Consider the following 17,080-nt stretch of genomic DNA (forward strand, 5'->3'; position numbering starts at 1 on the left):
GTTAGTTTTGAAAGGTAATGTTGCTCTACTTAGCACTAGATGCACTTTTGGCACTCTCACTCTCTCTCTCTCTCTCTCTCTCTCTCTCTCTCTCTCTCTCTCTCTCTATCTATCTATCTATCTCAAACACACACACACAGACATTACAGCCACCACCACCACATCATCACTACCACTACTACTTCAAACACCACCACCACATCATTATCATTACCACTACTACTACAACCACCACCACCACATCATCACTACCACTACTACTTCAAACACCACCACCACATCATTATCATTACCACTACTACTACAACCACCACCACCACATCATCATTACTACTACAACCTACACCTCTACATCATCACTACTACTACTAAGACCACTCTCACCACATCATCATCACTACTACTACTACTACTACTACTACTACTACTACTACTACTACTACTACTACTACTACTACTACTACTAATACTTCTACTGCTACAGCCACTACCACAACTACAACCACCACCACCACCACCACATCATCATCACTACCACCACCACCACTACTACTACTACTACTACTACTACTACTACTACTACTACTACTACTACTACTACTACTACTACTACTACAGGCATTATCACATCGTCATTATCACTACAACAACAACAACAACTACTACTACTACTACTACTACTACTACTACTACTACTACTACTACTACTACTACTACTACTACTACTACTACTACTAACAACAACCACCGCCAACACAACATTATCCTCACTACCATTAGGATTTGGAGCTTTCTTCATTTGAAATAAGGAAACTTTGGGGCTGTATTTGGCAATGTGTTTAAATATCATAATATAGTTCTAATCAGTTATCTATACAATAATAAAGCACGATACCAAATACCATTCAAATTCCCTTTTTTGTGTGCGGAAATTCCTCTTTCCGCATAGAAATTCCTCCGAGCGTTGCCTGAAATTCCTGTGAGTCAAATTGAAAATTGACTTCTCTGCAAATGTTACTATTCTCGTCAAATTTCCAATGCCCGTATCTAAGGACTTATCTTTGCCCATTGATTTGACAGTGCGTGAAAACGGTGCCACACATCAAAGTCGATTTTCTCAAATCTTGGTTTTTACACCCTCCCTACTTCAAATGGTCATATTTCGGCAATGAAGAATCAGAATTTTATAAATTTGGTATCAAATTTTGAAGCATAAAATAAGCTATGATTGGGTACCAAAACCCAAAAATTGAAAATTCAACTTAATACCGTTTCGAGGCGGAGGGTCACAAATAGTATTTTGAAAATAGATTGTGAAGGATTGCACATAGCCAACAAAGGTTGATATAAAGTAAATCTAAAGTAAATGGTCTTTGAATGTATAAATATATAATAGATAATGTAGATATAGCACCATGTAAACATGCACAAATAAATAGACTTTAGAGAGAACAAATTTATGAAAATACGAAGCGAATTATAAAAACAAAACAACAGTTACAAGCAATGTTTTTAAAAAATCGGACATGAAAGTAGTATAAAAATTATAATTGAATTGTAATGTGAATAGAATTTTGAAAATAGATTCGGACGGATTGCACATAGCCAACACATGTTGATAAAAATAGTAAAAATAAAGCATGGTATTTGAATGTATAAATAAAGAATGTAGATATATTAAACATGTATAAATAAATAGATTTTAGAGTAGTTATAGTATCTTTAAAATGTCATGTAGTAAAAAACATCGTAAAGTTTCGTATTGCTGTTGGTAAAAATGAATTTTAATATCTTTGTCTTTTTTTTTCATGTGTATAAGTCTGTTACTCCTGTGGCTTATTTTGATTTCGTTGTCCAGAGGGTGGAACTCGTCCCTTTGAATGTTGTTAATCTTAACATTAGCAATATCTTTGTAAACATGTCAAAACTGTCCATTAACATTCGATTTTCTTGCTTTATTATTATATTTATTTTTACTACTTCCGATTGTTTACGATTTCCACCCCAAGCAACTACACATAAACAAAAAAATACTTACAATTGCAATACTTATAAAACAAAGATAAAATTGCTTTGTCAACGTTTATGGAGAACAGTATCCTCGTCATGAATAATCTTGTCTTCATCTTATTAAGCACTTTGCATGAATGATTTTTGTCCAGTCTAATTTTTTATTGACAAGTATACCGAGGTGTTCATACTCCTCTACCATCTCTAATTTTTCGTTTGTAATAATTATATTTTCCTGTCTGTTACCTTCTTTCCTAAAATCAAATATCATTGATTTAGTTTTCCTTACATTAAGTTCTAGATAGTTATTATCACATCATTCAACAAATCTTTTAATTTCGTTAAAATAATTCAATACATCATGTCGGGTTGTTATCGAGGCCTGAATGGCGTTATCATCGGCATAAATTAATAATAATAATAATAATAATAATAATAATAATAATAATAATAATAATAATAATAATAATAATAATAATAATAATAATAATAATAATAATAATAACAATAGATCTTTATTGTCCATAAATATGTCAATGTGTCATTTAGTTACACTTGTTATAACGTTATATGATAACTATAACATTGAACAGATATTTCACTCCTACGTATTTTCTCTCTCTCTCTTTCTCTCTCTCTCTCTCTATCTATCTATCTATCTATCTATCTATCTATCTATCTATCTATCTATCTATCTATCTATCTATTTATCTATCCATCTATCTATCTATCTATCTGTCTATCTGTCTCTTCCTCTCTTTCTTTCACGCGTGCGATATACACAACATAAACATATTCATTTCATTTTCAATTCGTGACATTTGTGGCAATTCGACACCAAATAGCATCATCATTATCGATTGATCAATTAATCTAACAATAAATAAATTAATCAGTCAACCAGTCAATCCTTGGTTTTGCTGTACCATATGAATTGTTTAACATTTTTATTGCTGATGGAACGAACGTTGATTTATACTTGTTAGTTCTAAATTTAATCGGAAAAAACCTGCTCCCAGATGGTAAAAGACTAAATTCATGGTATAAAATATGTTTTTTATTGTTGGTAATTGAGAATGCTTTCCTTTCTATTGCTTTTCCATTAATTCTTTCTACTCCATCAAGAGGATAGTTTATTATTTTTGATGTCTTTGATTGATTTTGAAATTTTTGATTTATCTTTAAGTCGGCATCCACCAAACCATATGGTGCAGCCAAACGCAATTACACTTTTGATCAATGAGTCATAAACTATTAACATAGTTTTCTTCCCTATTTGAAATGTTCTCAATTTCCTTAGGATTATAAAATCTTGGACAACCTTCTTAGATATTATATCAATATATTGAGAGAAATTGAGGGAACTATCAATGGTTATTCCTAACTATCTAAAATAGTCAACTATCTCAACATAATCTTTACCGATCGTCAAACATTACTTGTGCCGCTTATGCAGTCATTTGTGTATATAACTAAAAGTGTTGGAGCAAGAACAGTTCTTGGGTAGCTCCAGTGTTGGTGATAAGGGTAGATGATTCAACTTTGTTGTTCTCATCATCCGTGAGGAAATGACTTGTGGTCGGTCTGTCAAGGATTCTACTACCCAGAGTGCAATCTATGTGGCGTCATGTTCGGTCCTAAATAAATGTTAATTGTTGCTGTTGGCCAAGGACCCCCTGTAAAGCGTTTTGAGCAGATTTAGTGGATGTTGTGCTATACAAAAGCCCATTTTTTATGATAATGTTCATGAAATGTTCAATTGTTATACTATTTCATTAAAAGCAGTGTTCATTAAGGTATGCTCATTGGACACGAAAGAAATGACTATTCAACTGAACACAAAATCGTAGTGCAATGGGACACAAATGCTGAAACACTAACTCTGATCTGCCAAACGGACATGGCGAAGATCAAAATATGTTGCGGTGAATGACATAATCAGTCGGATGGTGAAAAGGTTTGGATTGAGATATTGCCAAGTTTAGTTAGAAGGTCAATTTTTATCCAAAATGAGTTCTTGTCGTAAATGATTAATAGAATCTTTTTTGTACATCTTCGGGAAATATCAAACTTAATTTCACTTCTAAATATTATTTACAGCTAGTCAATTTTAAAAAGTATGAAATTTGTAAACATCACGAGAAAACGTTGCTGGATACCTTTCTCTTACATCTGACTATAACATCATGAAAAATCCCCCGATTTACTTCAAAAAAAGATTTTCACCTTCCTACTGGTTGTGTCATGCACAGAAGTTAATCTTCAAAAATTCATAGGAATGAAATAAATCCCACAAAAATAATTTTTCTTTTTCTTGGTAAAGTAACTATCTTAAAGAGAATGTACCACGTGAATTCATGACCATCTTTCAAACAATATCGAAGACCCCATTGTTGTTGCACATCGTTTCTCTCTACACTTCAAAGATAAAATATCGAGAACTCAGAATGAGCTGGACAAAAAAGAGATAAAAATGAAAAATCAGTTGGAGGAATCTAATATACTTTGTAGTCCAACAGCGAATGACATGACCTCTGATTATTTTGAATACAATCAATTTCTAACTATTTATATGGAATAATTTTACGGTAAGTGAGCGGAGTATATAACAGTTTAAATGCAGAAAATATATTTTCGTGCGCATATAAAATGTTCCGTGAAGTTCTCTACGAAGTCGAAATATGTATTGTCTCTTAATGCAATAGAAGTTGAGTTCAAATTTTATTCAACATTTGAATCATCAATTTTGAGTGGATCGATTTATGTTTGAGTTGCAGGGTCTGCAGTGAAACCATTTTAATATATCTTCCACTCTCTCCCAAACGATACCGTCTACATTCCATAGTCTCTGACAATCTTGGCAAAAGGCCAAGACGGCAAGCGTGCCAGCAGCTGGTAACTTCTATTTTATGCTCAAAATTGGACTACCGTATGGCTTTACTCTTTTTTACGTCGTCAGAGAACATCAAGAGCCTACAAGGAGTTCAAAACAATGCTGCTCGCCTTATCAAGAGAAAAAAGACGCGATGAAGCAACACCCCAACTCTTCAACCTTCACTGGTTACCAGTGCGTGAGCGCAAGGATTACAAGGCAGCCACCTGCGTTTACAAATGCCTCAACAATCATGCCCCGAATTACCTCCAGGAACTGTGCACAGTTTATAAACTACCTCGGACACTGCGGTCTGCATCAAACGACCTACTTGAAATACCCATGACCAAATTAAAGGCTGGAGAAAGATTATTCTTCAGCATTAAGATCCCAATCTCTGAAGATTTTATAATATCGGTTTAAAACATACTACTTTCAAAAAGTCTATGGTTTGTGATCAGCTGTAAATGGTTCTTGCGAACCTGTCATGAATGCGTTGTGTTGCAAGTATGTTTATGTGGTACGTGTGGATGTGGATGCGTGTGTGTGATATTGGCGTGTTTGAGACAGTGGATGGTGGGAGAGGGTGGTTGTTAGTGTGTGTTTTTCTCTTTCGATATGACCATTTTGATTGTAATGCGCTCAGAGTCTCAACCAGGGGGATCGGTTGCGCAATATAAATGTGCATTATTAAAAGGGGACCGCTTACCATTGATAGTCCATCTTTTCTCCTTAACGGACAGTCTTCAAAGACTTAAATGTATTTGTCTTTTTCTCATTATTCTCCCTCTTTCTTAGACTTTTAGGCGTCATCATCTTAAAATATTATTTATTGAGTTACACTTTTAAGCAGACAACCTCCAACTACTATTAATACTGACAATTATCTCAATGTATGTAACTTTCGGTCCGAAGACGAATCACATATCACTTGTCCATATAGCAGCACATGGCACCGTTTTATGACCATAGGTTATGTGTTATTCATATTTCTCATTACCCTAAATCCGTCGGCTTGACGCACGGCCTGCTGTCAAACCATTTTAATACATCATCCACTCTCTCTGAAACATTGGCTTTTAGATTCCATAGTCTCTGACAAACCTCGCAAAAGGGGACCGCTTCCCATTGATAGTGCATAAAACGAATTGATCCATCTTTATTCCTTGACGCATAGTCTTCAAAGACGTAAATGTAATTGTCCTTTTCTCTGAGAATGTTCAGATATTCCGTGTCATTCTTATCCAAATAATTCAAATATTCGGCCAGTTTTGCAGGGGATGAATAATTGTTTGTGTCAATGTATGTCCCTGGAGCTGCTTGAATGTCAAGGATGCCCTTAAAAGTTCGGGAAACTGTGATGATGTCACGTGACATAAACCGGAAGAACTTCTCAGTGATATAATCCGGACATAACGAGTTCTCGAAAGCAAGGTAAAACTTGTATTTGGTAGCGATATTGTTGTTACAAATTTCGTCGCTCTTTCTGTCACACTTGAAGGTGCCGCATTCTCCATAAATGTCTACCTTGATGTGCTTTTTGAGTTCTTTCACGTACTGATCTCGCTTGCTAGAAGTTCCACAGTTGCTGACCATCCAGGCAACGGTACCGTTCGATTTAGAAAGGAGAACTTGGGTGTAGTTTTTTTGGATCGGGGGATTAGGGTTTCTTCGGACGACACCGTAGTAGATTGGGAAAGTGGAATCCGTTCTATAGTCCATAGTCCAGTTGAAAACGCTCCGCCACTGCGGTGTCGAGAACCTTTTGGGTATGAACCCTGAGGATGTTGGCGCTTCTACATTGTGGAACATGAACAGTTGGTCTGGTGATGCTCGATGCGGTGGATCCTTTTCCAAAACTTCAGCTGTGAGGAAAATATGATATAAAATAGTTATAAAGTTATACTCTTGTGTTTAATTTTTATACATTTTTAGAAGAAAAAAAACAATGGAAAACGAAACAAATCAAAAACGCAAAAACAAAATAATTAAATGATTAAATAATAAACAATTTAAAAATACAAAACTTGATCATTTTACATGTGAAGAAGTGAAATAACATTTTGTAAAGGCTACGCTAAATAACCAGTGTTTAGCAGTGCGTTTGAGCCAGTAATTGTATATCACATAAACGATCATTTATCAAAACCCATGGATGCTTAGTTATACAGCAATTTTTCAATCACAGTGTAGGTGGCGAACATTTTTGTAAGACAACTTGCTATTTCGACTTTGTAAATGAGGCAAAGAATGAATAATAAAGAATGTTATTGGGACAATTGTGAAAAGACACATTCTCAAATTTTCAAATTAGAAACCTTTCTCATGAACGTACCCTGATCGAGCATTGCCATGTTGTCTGCTACTGTTTACAAGTTACCTGCTGTTGTAGACAAAAAATATTATCATTTTGTAATTACTTTGGCATTACGCAATATCCACCAAACGTGCTCTAAGCGCTTAACTAGGGGTCCTTAGCCAACAGCACCGCTTAACTAGTGGGACGAGATATGATGCCAGTTAGGACGAAAAAAGTCTCCCAGGTCTACAGGATCAACCAAGAAAATACTGGGTAGCTGCAAATAGACTACGGTCAAAACATACAAGAACAGCTGCCAACATGCACAAATGGGGGCTCCAAGAATCACCACAAGATGCAAACCACCTCGTACGAGATTGCCCAGAGACAAATCTTGAAGGGGGATTTGAAACCATCAACAAATGTGATGGTGACTTCCGAACCTGGATTGATACCTTGAACATAGAAGTGTAGCCGAACGATACTACTACTACCACTACTACTACTACTACTACTACTACTACTACTACTACTACTACTACTACTACTACTACTACTAGGACAGATTAGAGCAAGGTACTCCTTTTACAGCCCGAAAGAGAATGTAAAAAAAGAGTCTTTTCCAAAGACTCAATTATGTTGGGCTCAGAACTGGAATCAAACCCTGGGCCTTTCGATCACATGACCACATGGCCGCATCGTATTATATCGTAGTGACTTAAGTTCTCCAAATTTAGAATGTAGTTTTGAATAAAAGAGAAATTTGACTGAATGATGAGTTGTATTGATAGGAATTGATAATGTTCACAAAAGGAACAACCTCCACCTCCTACAAAAAAATAATTCTTTTTATGATTCACTACCCATTAGGTGCAGTGTCTTTTGTCTGAGGAAACCAGATTCTAAAATTTGACTTTTGAACTATAAAGTATAAAATTATATTAATGTGTCTGCCCAGTTGAGATGAAAGAATGTTTTAAAACAAACAAAGAGTCTGTATAGAGATAAAGATAAAGGGAATAAATCTGACTCATAAATGAACAACACTAAACAAACGACGTTTTGGCCCTTGGTCTTTATCAAGTAAACACAGAATACATATATATTTATATTAGATTGTCATAATAATATAGGCGAAAAATTGTGAATGTGTGTGTATGTGTGTGTATGTGTGTGTATGTGTGTATGTGTGTGTGTGCAATGGAAGAGAGATAGAGAGATAGAGAGAGAGAGAGATAGAAAGATAGAGAGAAACAATGAGATAAAAACTATATATATATATTTTAAGAATAAGGTATGGGGATGGGGGAGGGGGAGTTAATTGAAGAATACTAGACAGCAATAGTGTTTTTAGTGGTCCTCTACCTCCGTGGTTAAGATATTGAAAGAGAGAGAGAGAGAGAGAGAGAGAGAGAGAGAGAGAGAGAGAGAGAGGGACAGACAAACACAAAGAGAGAGAGAGAGAGAGAGAGAGACAAACACAAAGAGAGAGAGAGAGAGAGAGAGAGAGAGAATGGAAGGATGCGTTTCAAAGTTATATTTATAATAGAGGAGAGTGAGAAATTGAATTTTTAAAAAGTATATATTTATATGATAATTAAAAAACACAAAACAAACTATATTAATCTAAAATAAAGAAAGAAAGAAAACTTAGCTTGAAATTCCTCATCGAATCACTATGATGACATTGGTGTAAATAATCTTGTTAAGATAAATAATAGAAGTATTTAGTAACTGTACTATTTGGTGCTGATCAAAATTAAATATAGAAGCAGATATGCGAATGCTGATTAAAATAATAAATAAATAATTGAATAAATAGATAAAATGAGGATGATGATGATGATAAAAATAATACTAACAAGAATAACAATAATAATGATAATAATAATAATAATAATAATAATAATAATAATAATAATAATAATAATAATAATAATAATAATAATAATAATATAATAATAATAATAATAATAATAATAATAATAATAATAATAATAATAATAATTCATTCATTCATGTAGTTCCATATCTGAAGCAGACGTCGGAGGTCATCTTCCGCCAAGCTGATCTATCTCTTGCCAATTCTATTAAAGCAGCGCCACCTTTCTCAGCTTCATCTGTCCAAGTTCTTATCCCTTTCAAATACGTTATTCTTTGTCTTCCTCTTATTCTTTTTCCATTCATCTTTCCAGTCAAGGCGAGTATTTCCAAACCAGGGTGGCGGATAATGTGTCCTAAAAATTCCATTTGGCGTTTGATGATTTTTGTTATCAGTGATCTTTTTCTGTTTGCCATTTCTAAAATTTCTTCATTTCTTTTCCTTTCCATCCATGACACCCTCATCATTCTTCTGTAAAACCACATTTCCACTGCCTCCAGTCTTTTAACCATGGTCTTGTTTATAATAATAATAATAATAATAATAATAGATGTTCAATCTAAGGCTAGTAAAACACTCGGAATAGTGAAAAGAAATTTCAAGAATCTGAAAACAAAACACATGACTACCATCTACAAGACTATGGTTAGATCAAAGCTGGAATATGCTAACTGCATATGGTATCCGAAGTTTGAGGGAGACAAAGACTGTTTGGAAAGAGTGCAAAGGAGAGCAACAAAACTTATCACACACCTGAAAGACAAAACATACTGTGAGAGATTGAAAGAATTAAATCTCCCGACCTTAGATTACAGGAGAAGAAGGGGAGATATGATCCAAACATATAAAATAGTAAAGGGAATAGACAGGGTAGAGGCAGGATTCCTTAAACCAAACAAGAACATTCAGACACGAGGAAACAGCAAGAAACTAAAAAAAAGAACGTTTTAAAACAAATGAAAGAAGGAACTTTTTTTCATCTAGAATTGTAAATAACTGGAATAAACTACAAGAAACCACAGTATCAGCAAAAAATTTGAATAAATTCAAAGCAAAGTTGGAGATAAGCAACACCCTAGGAAACAAGTTCAATTATAAAAATTGGTCCAATCATTAATAGATGAGGAGGAGCGAAGGAGACTACACCAAGTCTAAAAGCTCTATACAGAGGTATCCAGGTATCCAGGTAATAATAATAATAATAATAATAATAATAATAATAATAATAATAATAATAATAATAATAATAATAATAATAATAATAATAATATAATAATAATAATAATAATAATAATAATAATAATAATAATAATAATAATAATAATAATAATAATAATAATAATAATAATAATAATAATAATAATAATAATAATAATCATAATGATAATAATAATAATAATAATAATAATAATAATAATAATAATAATGATAATAATAATAATAATAATAATAACAATAATAATAAATAATAATAATAATAATAATAATAATAATAATAATAATAATAATAATAATAATAATAATAATAATAACAATAATAATAATAATAATAATAATAATAATAATAATAATAATAATAATAATAATAATGATAATAATAATAATAATAATAATAATAATAATAATAATAATAATAATAATAATAATAATAATAATAATAATAATAATAATAATAAATAATAATAATAATAATAATAGTAATAATAATGTTAGTGATGATAATAATAATATTATAAATAAAAGTAATAATAATAACAATCAATAATAAAAAGAAGAATAAGAATAATAATGGCAATGATAATAATAATAATATATAGATAAGTGTGTGTTACCAAGACGAATGAAACATTTAATTGTAAACAGAATAACCGCACACTTGTTAAAAATATATAAATGGAACTAGGAGAAGGATTAATTTTTGAACTATACGATAATGACCTCCTTAAGAAATATCTACCGTATATAAATATAAAGGTGAAAAACTGCAAGGATGAGAGATAAAGGAAGAGGATGAGAGAAAGAGAGAGAGAGAGAGAGAGAGAGAGAGAGAGAGACAGAGAGAGAGAGAGAAAGAGAGAGAGATAGAGGGGGAGGGAGAAGGATAGATTGAAGGAGAGTATGTTAAGGAAGGGGGAGATAGGTGATATAGATTGGGAGAAAAGTTTTTTTAATGTGAAGACTAATGTTAATACCCTTTGGCTTCAATGTGCCTAGTCGGATAATAAGATTCCTCTCAGTGAGGATTCGACTCTGAGTATCAGAACAGTGTCTCAGTACGAAATCGGACATGTCTGTTGGTGTCCAGGAGATGTGAAATGGTCAGAAACAGGTACATGTTTTTGCTGAGATGTATCTCTCAGATGCTCTTTAAAACGGTCAGACAAGCGTCTGCCTGTTTGACCGATGTAGAACATATCACATTTTCTACATTTAATGGTTTTTATAACAGTCCTGGAGGTGCAAGTGAATGAACCTTGAATAGTCCATTCACGTCAGGGGAAATGGAAACTTGCTGTTCTGTTAATGGAAGGGCGAGTTAAGCACTTCCTACTGCAAGGAAAGGTACTGAAGGCGGAGGTTAAAGGGGACTGTAACGCGTCTGAAATTTATCATTGAATACATGCAAAAAATTATGCAAGCTACCATTGATAACAAGCAAAGAAATATCTAAGTTACCATTGAAAACAAACGAAGATTTATTTATGTTCATCGCCTTTTTCACCCTGGGTCAGGGTATAGGCCACAAACAGTTTCCATCCTTCTCTATCCTGAGCTAACTTTTTTTATCTCATTCCATGTCTTACCACTTCTCTGTATGTCAGCTTCTTTAATTCTTCTCCGTGTCCCTCGTGGCATTCCCCTCGATCATCTGCAATGAGGGTTCCAGTCCATTACTTTCTTTGTTATATATATATATGCAGCCTGTATCTTCTCATCTCAGTCACAACTTGAGAGCTTTTTCCTGTTTCATACATGGTGCAAAAGTTCCACGACGCAATTCAAAGCTTCTTGTTTGGCGAAGACGTCATCGGGCCAGCAGAGTCCTCTCGGATTTGTCTGTTGTCCTTCATAAAAACAGCAAAGAATCTAAAGAATTTGTGACTTACCATTGGTAACAAACAAAGAAATATGTACGTTACCATTGAAAGCAAAGAAAACAACTCTGTATCTTACCATAAAAGGTAAGCCAAGAAGTATGTATTACCATTAAAAACAAGCAAAGAAATATTTATCATACTATTAAAAACAAAACAAAAAATCTGCATCTTACCGTTGAAAACAAGTAAAGAACTCTCGTTGAAATATTTCTTATTCGTCGTCATGGAACATGGAAAATCTGGACAAAATCGTAGAGGATACAAACTCTCTGATCGAACCGTGTACGTAACCGGCTCGTACCATAGAATTATCTTCTTTTTTGTCACAGAGGGTGTTGGTGATTTGAATCCCGAGAAGAACCAGGTCTTATTGAATGGGACGAGAGGTTCGAAGGCTGCCAGCTTTTGAGAGGGATATTTTTCATTTTTATGATTCTTTTTTTCAGTTGGTCGATATATCACTCCGTTTTCCATCCATGATTTCTCATCAATTCTCATTTGGACGGAGTTAGGTAAATACCTTGAGCTGAAAAATTTGCCTACGGAGCTAGAAAAGTCTCCTGCAAGATTTGATTGCTTATTGGTGACATTTTGTAGAAATTGACGGACTGTAGAAAGATCGATGTCATATGAGAATACAAGAATAGTTGTGAACGTCACCGCCGCCGCCGTAATTATTTTTAATAAATTCACAGCTGTTATATGATTTCCTATAGTAGTAGACATTCTGAAATTGGTGAGAGAGAAAAAAAAAGAATTAAAATGTGCAAAGAATGTTAGATACATATTAAAACAAAGGAAAATATTGTAGCCCAATTATGACCTTGGTAGCAGCTTGTATTTGTTCCACTCTGTGAGTATTTAGTCATTATTTTTGTATATTTTAATGTAAAAAATCGATGTAACTAGTCGACAATTTTGGAAAAATTTTTGGCAATGTTCTTGAGTTGCTTACCCTAACCAAGAATGTATTTGACTCTTTGAAAGTTTGGAATAAATGTTTTGATGATCTATCCAGGCGGTGAATTATCTACAGCACTGGTGTACAGTATTGAGGTGAAGTTAGAGATTTGTTGATTTTCTTCTTTATCATTTAGAGAAAATTTCTAATTTTAGTCGAAAGTTATGTGAATTAAAGAGGAAAATACTTGTCTTCTAGAACAATCTAGAAAAATCCAGTGAGTGTGGGAGGTTTTAGTTAGATTTTGATTGGAACTCATCAAAGATTTAAATCTTTCCACTTGCCAACTCTTGCATTTACCATAACTGATTGTTTTAATAATATGTCTATTTATGACAAGGCTAAAATGTTGGTGTCATTCTGGACAGGTATAATTTGTCTAGGGATCAGCACATAAACAATAATGATAAATTAAAAACCGTGTATCCTGAGATCCGAAGAAAATCACTTTTTTTCAACACCTTAAAGATTATGAGGTTGATCTATATCAGGTTTAAATGTGTTCGAGGTCATAGGTCACATTGCAAAATGTGCTCAAAGTGACCCAAATAGGAAAGGTGTTCACAGCTTTTGAAATATCTAACATCACGATTAATCATTCTGTTCAGCTTGACATATGAGTATGTTTACAACTTTCATAAACAAAGCAGCGTGTTTACATAATTTTTTAAGAACTATCCAATAGTTGAACAGCAACACTCCATGTGATTGATGACTCGGTTGGAGGAAAACTGAATGTATAATCGCTCTCACCGTCTCTGGTTTGATCTTGTCACGTCTCGACACTGCAACACTAGAGGGCGCAACATAGTGCAGCGAAATTAGGCCTGGAATCATCTCATTACGATGCAAATCAGGGCGGGCACATAGGGCGTTTCGCCCGCTCGTCACAGCCAGTGGCTTAGGCATCACTCGGCTGACACGCAGCGACAGTGTTGCGAGGTTGGCGGATTTTTAACACCGCGTATCCGGGGGGGGGGGGGGGGGGGGGGGGGGATAGCCTGGTGGATGATGGATTTTTTTGGCGGATATTTAATTATTTGTATACCCTTAAAAAAAGTAAAATTATAACAATCAAGACTAATTATTTCTTCTTTTTTGCCATAAAGTGACTTTTAGTAGCACCTATTGTTAGTGTACTGTTGGCCTTGATCTATATTACAAAACTTAATTCAGATTAACCGAAAGTGAAAACATTATCATACAGTCTAACTCCCACTCAAATAAAATCGAAACTCTGAATCTTCATGCTTATAAAAAGAAAACTGTTGTAAATAAGTGAGTAGCGTTTAGGAACATAAAGTGTATTTTGAAACTATTTTTGATTATAAGTGTTTAAAAATCAAATGGCGGTTTGTTCTTTTTTTTTGGCGGGTTTTGGGCAAATGTCGCAGTTGAAGTAGGATAAAGTTGGCGAGATTTTTTAAAGTCACCTGGCAACACTGAGCATTGATCACTGTAACCCCGACGCTGTGTTTGATGAAATTTCATTGATCAGTAGATCATGTGTGTGTGTGTGTGGGGGGGGGGGGGAAGCGTGGCATGCTTACAGTATAAAATGGTGCCAGAATCAGAAGAAGAAAATGAATTACATTATTACTCTATTTGTAAATTATACAAAAGACAGAAGAAAAAAAATTAAAGAAAATACTTCAATACTTGTAAAGTCAATTTGCATGGTTCTGTTTCGCTCCAGGCACAACTATTCAGTAGATAATAACAATAATAATAATAATAATAATAATAAATAATAATAATAATAATAATAATAATAATAATAATAATAATAATAATAATAATAATAATAATAATAATAATAATAATAATAATAATAATAATAATAATAGTAGAAAAAAAAATACTATATTCAACAATCACGACAAATGAACTTGTTAATAATAGTGATTTCGATAATAAAAAAGATGGTCGAAGTCATCATGCATATTCGACGTAAATGATCAACAGTAGCTATTATTCCACAGTCCACCAGAGTTGGAGCAAAAATCTCTAGGCACCTGGGGTTTTATTCATGGACCGAGACTATGATAGTCTGAGACTATAGCAAAGTCTGAGACTTTGTAGTCCAAGGCTCTGGGAAGTCCGAGACTACGGAAAGTAAGCTATTCATGGAGTCATACTTTATCCCTGACTTTCAAGTCTCTGACTACGCTTGCGAAGTCTCAGACTACAGAGGTCAATCTATTTTTAATTGAGGATTCCTCGGAAACGTATCACAACACGTCATAGAAATGTGATGTGTTACTTTTCCAGCTGCGCATGCGTCATACGAAGTTACACAGAAATCATATTTCTTCTTCTGTTTGTTTTAATCGTTTTTCTTTTGTTTTTTGTTTGTTTTGTTTATTTTTTGGTTTGTTTTTTTTTCCTTGGGGGGGGGGGGGTTGCCCTCACAAATAAAAATAGTGTGAGACAAGTTTAGGGGTGTAAACATTGTTTGAGAATGTGTGTGTGTGTGTATGTGTAATGTTTTTAGTAAATATAAATAACGATGGCACTCAGATGATACTTATCCACGGTGTCTCGTTGTTCTTAGTAAAAAGCTGTGTCGCCTGAAGCATGGGGTCCCGAAAATACTAACGACTCGTTTCGAAAGAGTGATGATGGTGAGGAATCGGTGGGAACAATACAGACAATAGGCATTTCGGGTACAAACCCTAGGTCGGCTCAGCAATAAACAAATAAACGTTGAAAACAAATAAAATGAAATGCAGTAAAAACGGCATCGTCTGTACTCAACGATGGTTGGAGTGTGAACGAATCGTTAGCGTGGTGAGATAGAAATGATAAGGCCAGTGAGAACATCTTCTTCTTCTTCTAGGTTCCATGCCTGGTCCAGGCTTCGGATACTGCATGAATTATCTCTCTCCATTCCTCCCTGTCTCTTGCTTTTTCAAACAGCTCTTGGATTGTTAGGTTGGTGAAGCCCTTCAGTTGGTCTATGAGTGTTTTTCTTTGTCTCCCCCGGCGCGTTTACCAGGTATTTTTCCACAACTTGCCAGGTATTCATTCTTATCTTTCCTTACTATGTGTCCGAAAAAGGATAGTTGTCGATCCACTATTAAGGGCATTAGTTTCCTTTGTTGGTATGTTTGTTTTAGCACTTCTTCGTTCGTTTTGTGTGCGGTATACGATATTCTCTGCATCCTTCTCAAGCACCACATTTCAAAAGCTTCAATGTTCTTTTGTGTTTCTGCATTTGTAGTCCAGCTTTCGCATCCGTAGAACAAGATTGGCCACACGTAGCACTTCAAGACTCGGAATCTAATCCCGAACGACATCTGTTTGTTTTTCAAAATGTTTCCCAGGTCCATGAAGGCCTGTTTGGCTTGAGTTATTCTTGCTCGTATGTCTCGGTTACATCTTCCATCTGTTGTCACTATTGAACCTAGGTATTTAAAACTTTCTACGTTGGTAAGTTGCTCGCCGTGAATCGTTATATTGCAGGTGTTGTTGTTTTCGGGGTTTTTCTGTATTGCCATGCATTCTGTTTTGGTGATATTCACTTCCATTCCCTTGGCTTCACTATCTACTACCACTTTGTCAACAATCTTTTGAAGTTGGATTTCTGATGTTGCAATGAGTACCGTATCGTCTGCGTATCTTATATTATTTATGTTGTGACCTCCTACTTTTATTCCCTCCATATTATTTATGCCTCACATGATTGTTTCTTGGTATAGATTAAACAGATCTGGTGAGGCAACACACCCTTGACGGACTCCTTTCTTAATAGGAATGGAATTTCCTGTAGAGTTTCCGATTTTGATAGATGCCTGCTGGGTGTAGTATAATGTTTGCATGAGTCTGAGGTCTTTCTCATCAGCGCCAATGGAGTGCAGTTGTTTTAGTATTTCTTCGTGGCGTACTCTATCAAAAGCTTTTTTGTAGTCGACAAAACAGAGGTATAGTGGGGTCTGAACCTGTATAGCTCTTTCAC

The 17,080-nt window shown here is 34.4% G+C and overlaps 1 protein-coding gene across 1 annotated transcript; it reads right to left on the reverse strand.

Moving 5' to 3' along the window:
• Positions 1 to 2,650: 2,650 nt before the first annotated feature.
• Positions 2,651 to 13,835, reverse strand: LOC144958729 (alpha-(1,3)-fucosyltransferase fut-3-like). Its single transcript, XM_078890899.1, has 3 exons — positions 13,782 to 13,835; positions 12,335 to 12,888; positions 2,651 to 6,747 (listed from the first exon to the last, which is right to left on the reverse strand). The coding sequence occupies exons 2-3, from the start codon at positions 12,885 to 12,887 to the stop codon at positions 5,879 to 5,881; spliced, it is 1,422 nt and encodes a 473-aa protein (XP_078747025.1). The 5' UTR covers position 12,888; positions 13,782 to 13,835; the 3' UTR covers positions 2,651 to 5,878.
• Positions 13,836 to 17,080: the final 3,245 nt, after the last annotated feature.

Source organism: Berghia stephanieae, chromosome 13 (genome assembly GCF_034508935.2).
Source record: "Berghia stephanieae isolate SIO BIC M18660-M18661 chromosome 13, UCSD_Bste_1.3, whole genome shotgun sequence".
Classification (NCBI taxonomy): Eukaryota; Metazoa; Mollusca; class Gastropoda; order Nudibranchia; family Aeolidiidae; genus Berghia; species Berghia stephanieae.

Excerpts from the sequence above, each read along its gene's own strand:
- LOC144958729 (XM_078890899.1), bottom strand. The coding sequence starts at position 12,887 with ATGTCTACTACTATAGGAAATCATATAACAGCTGTGAATTTATTAAAA. Across the intron at positions 6,748-12,334 it reads TTCTTTACTTGTTTTCAACG|CTGAAGTTTTGGAAAAGGAT; the intron begins GTAAGATGCAGA and ends TTTTCCTCACAG.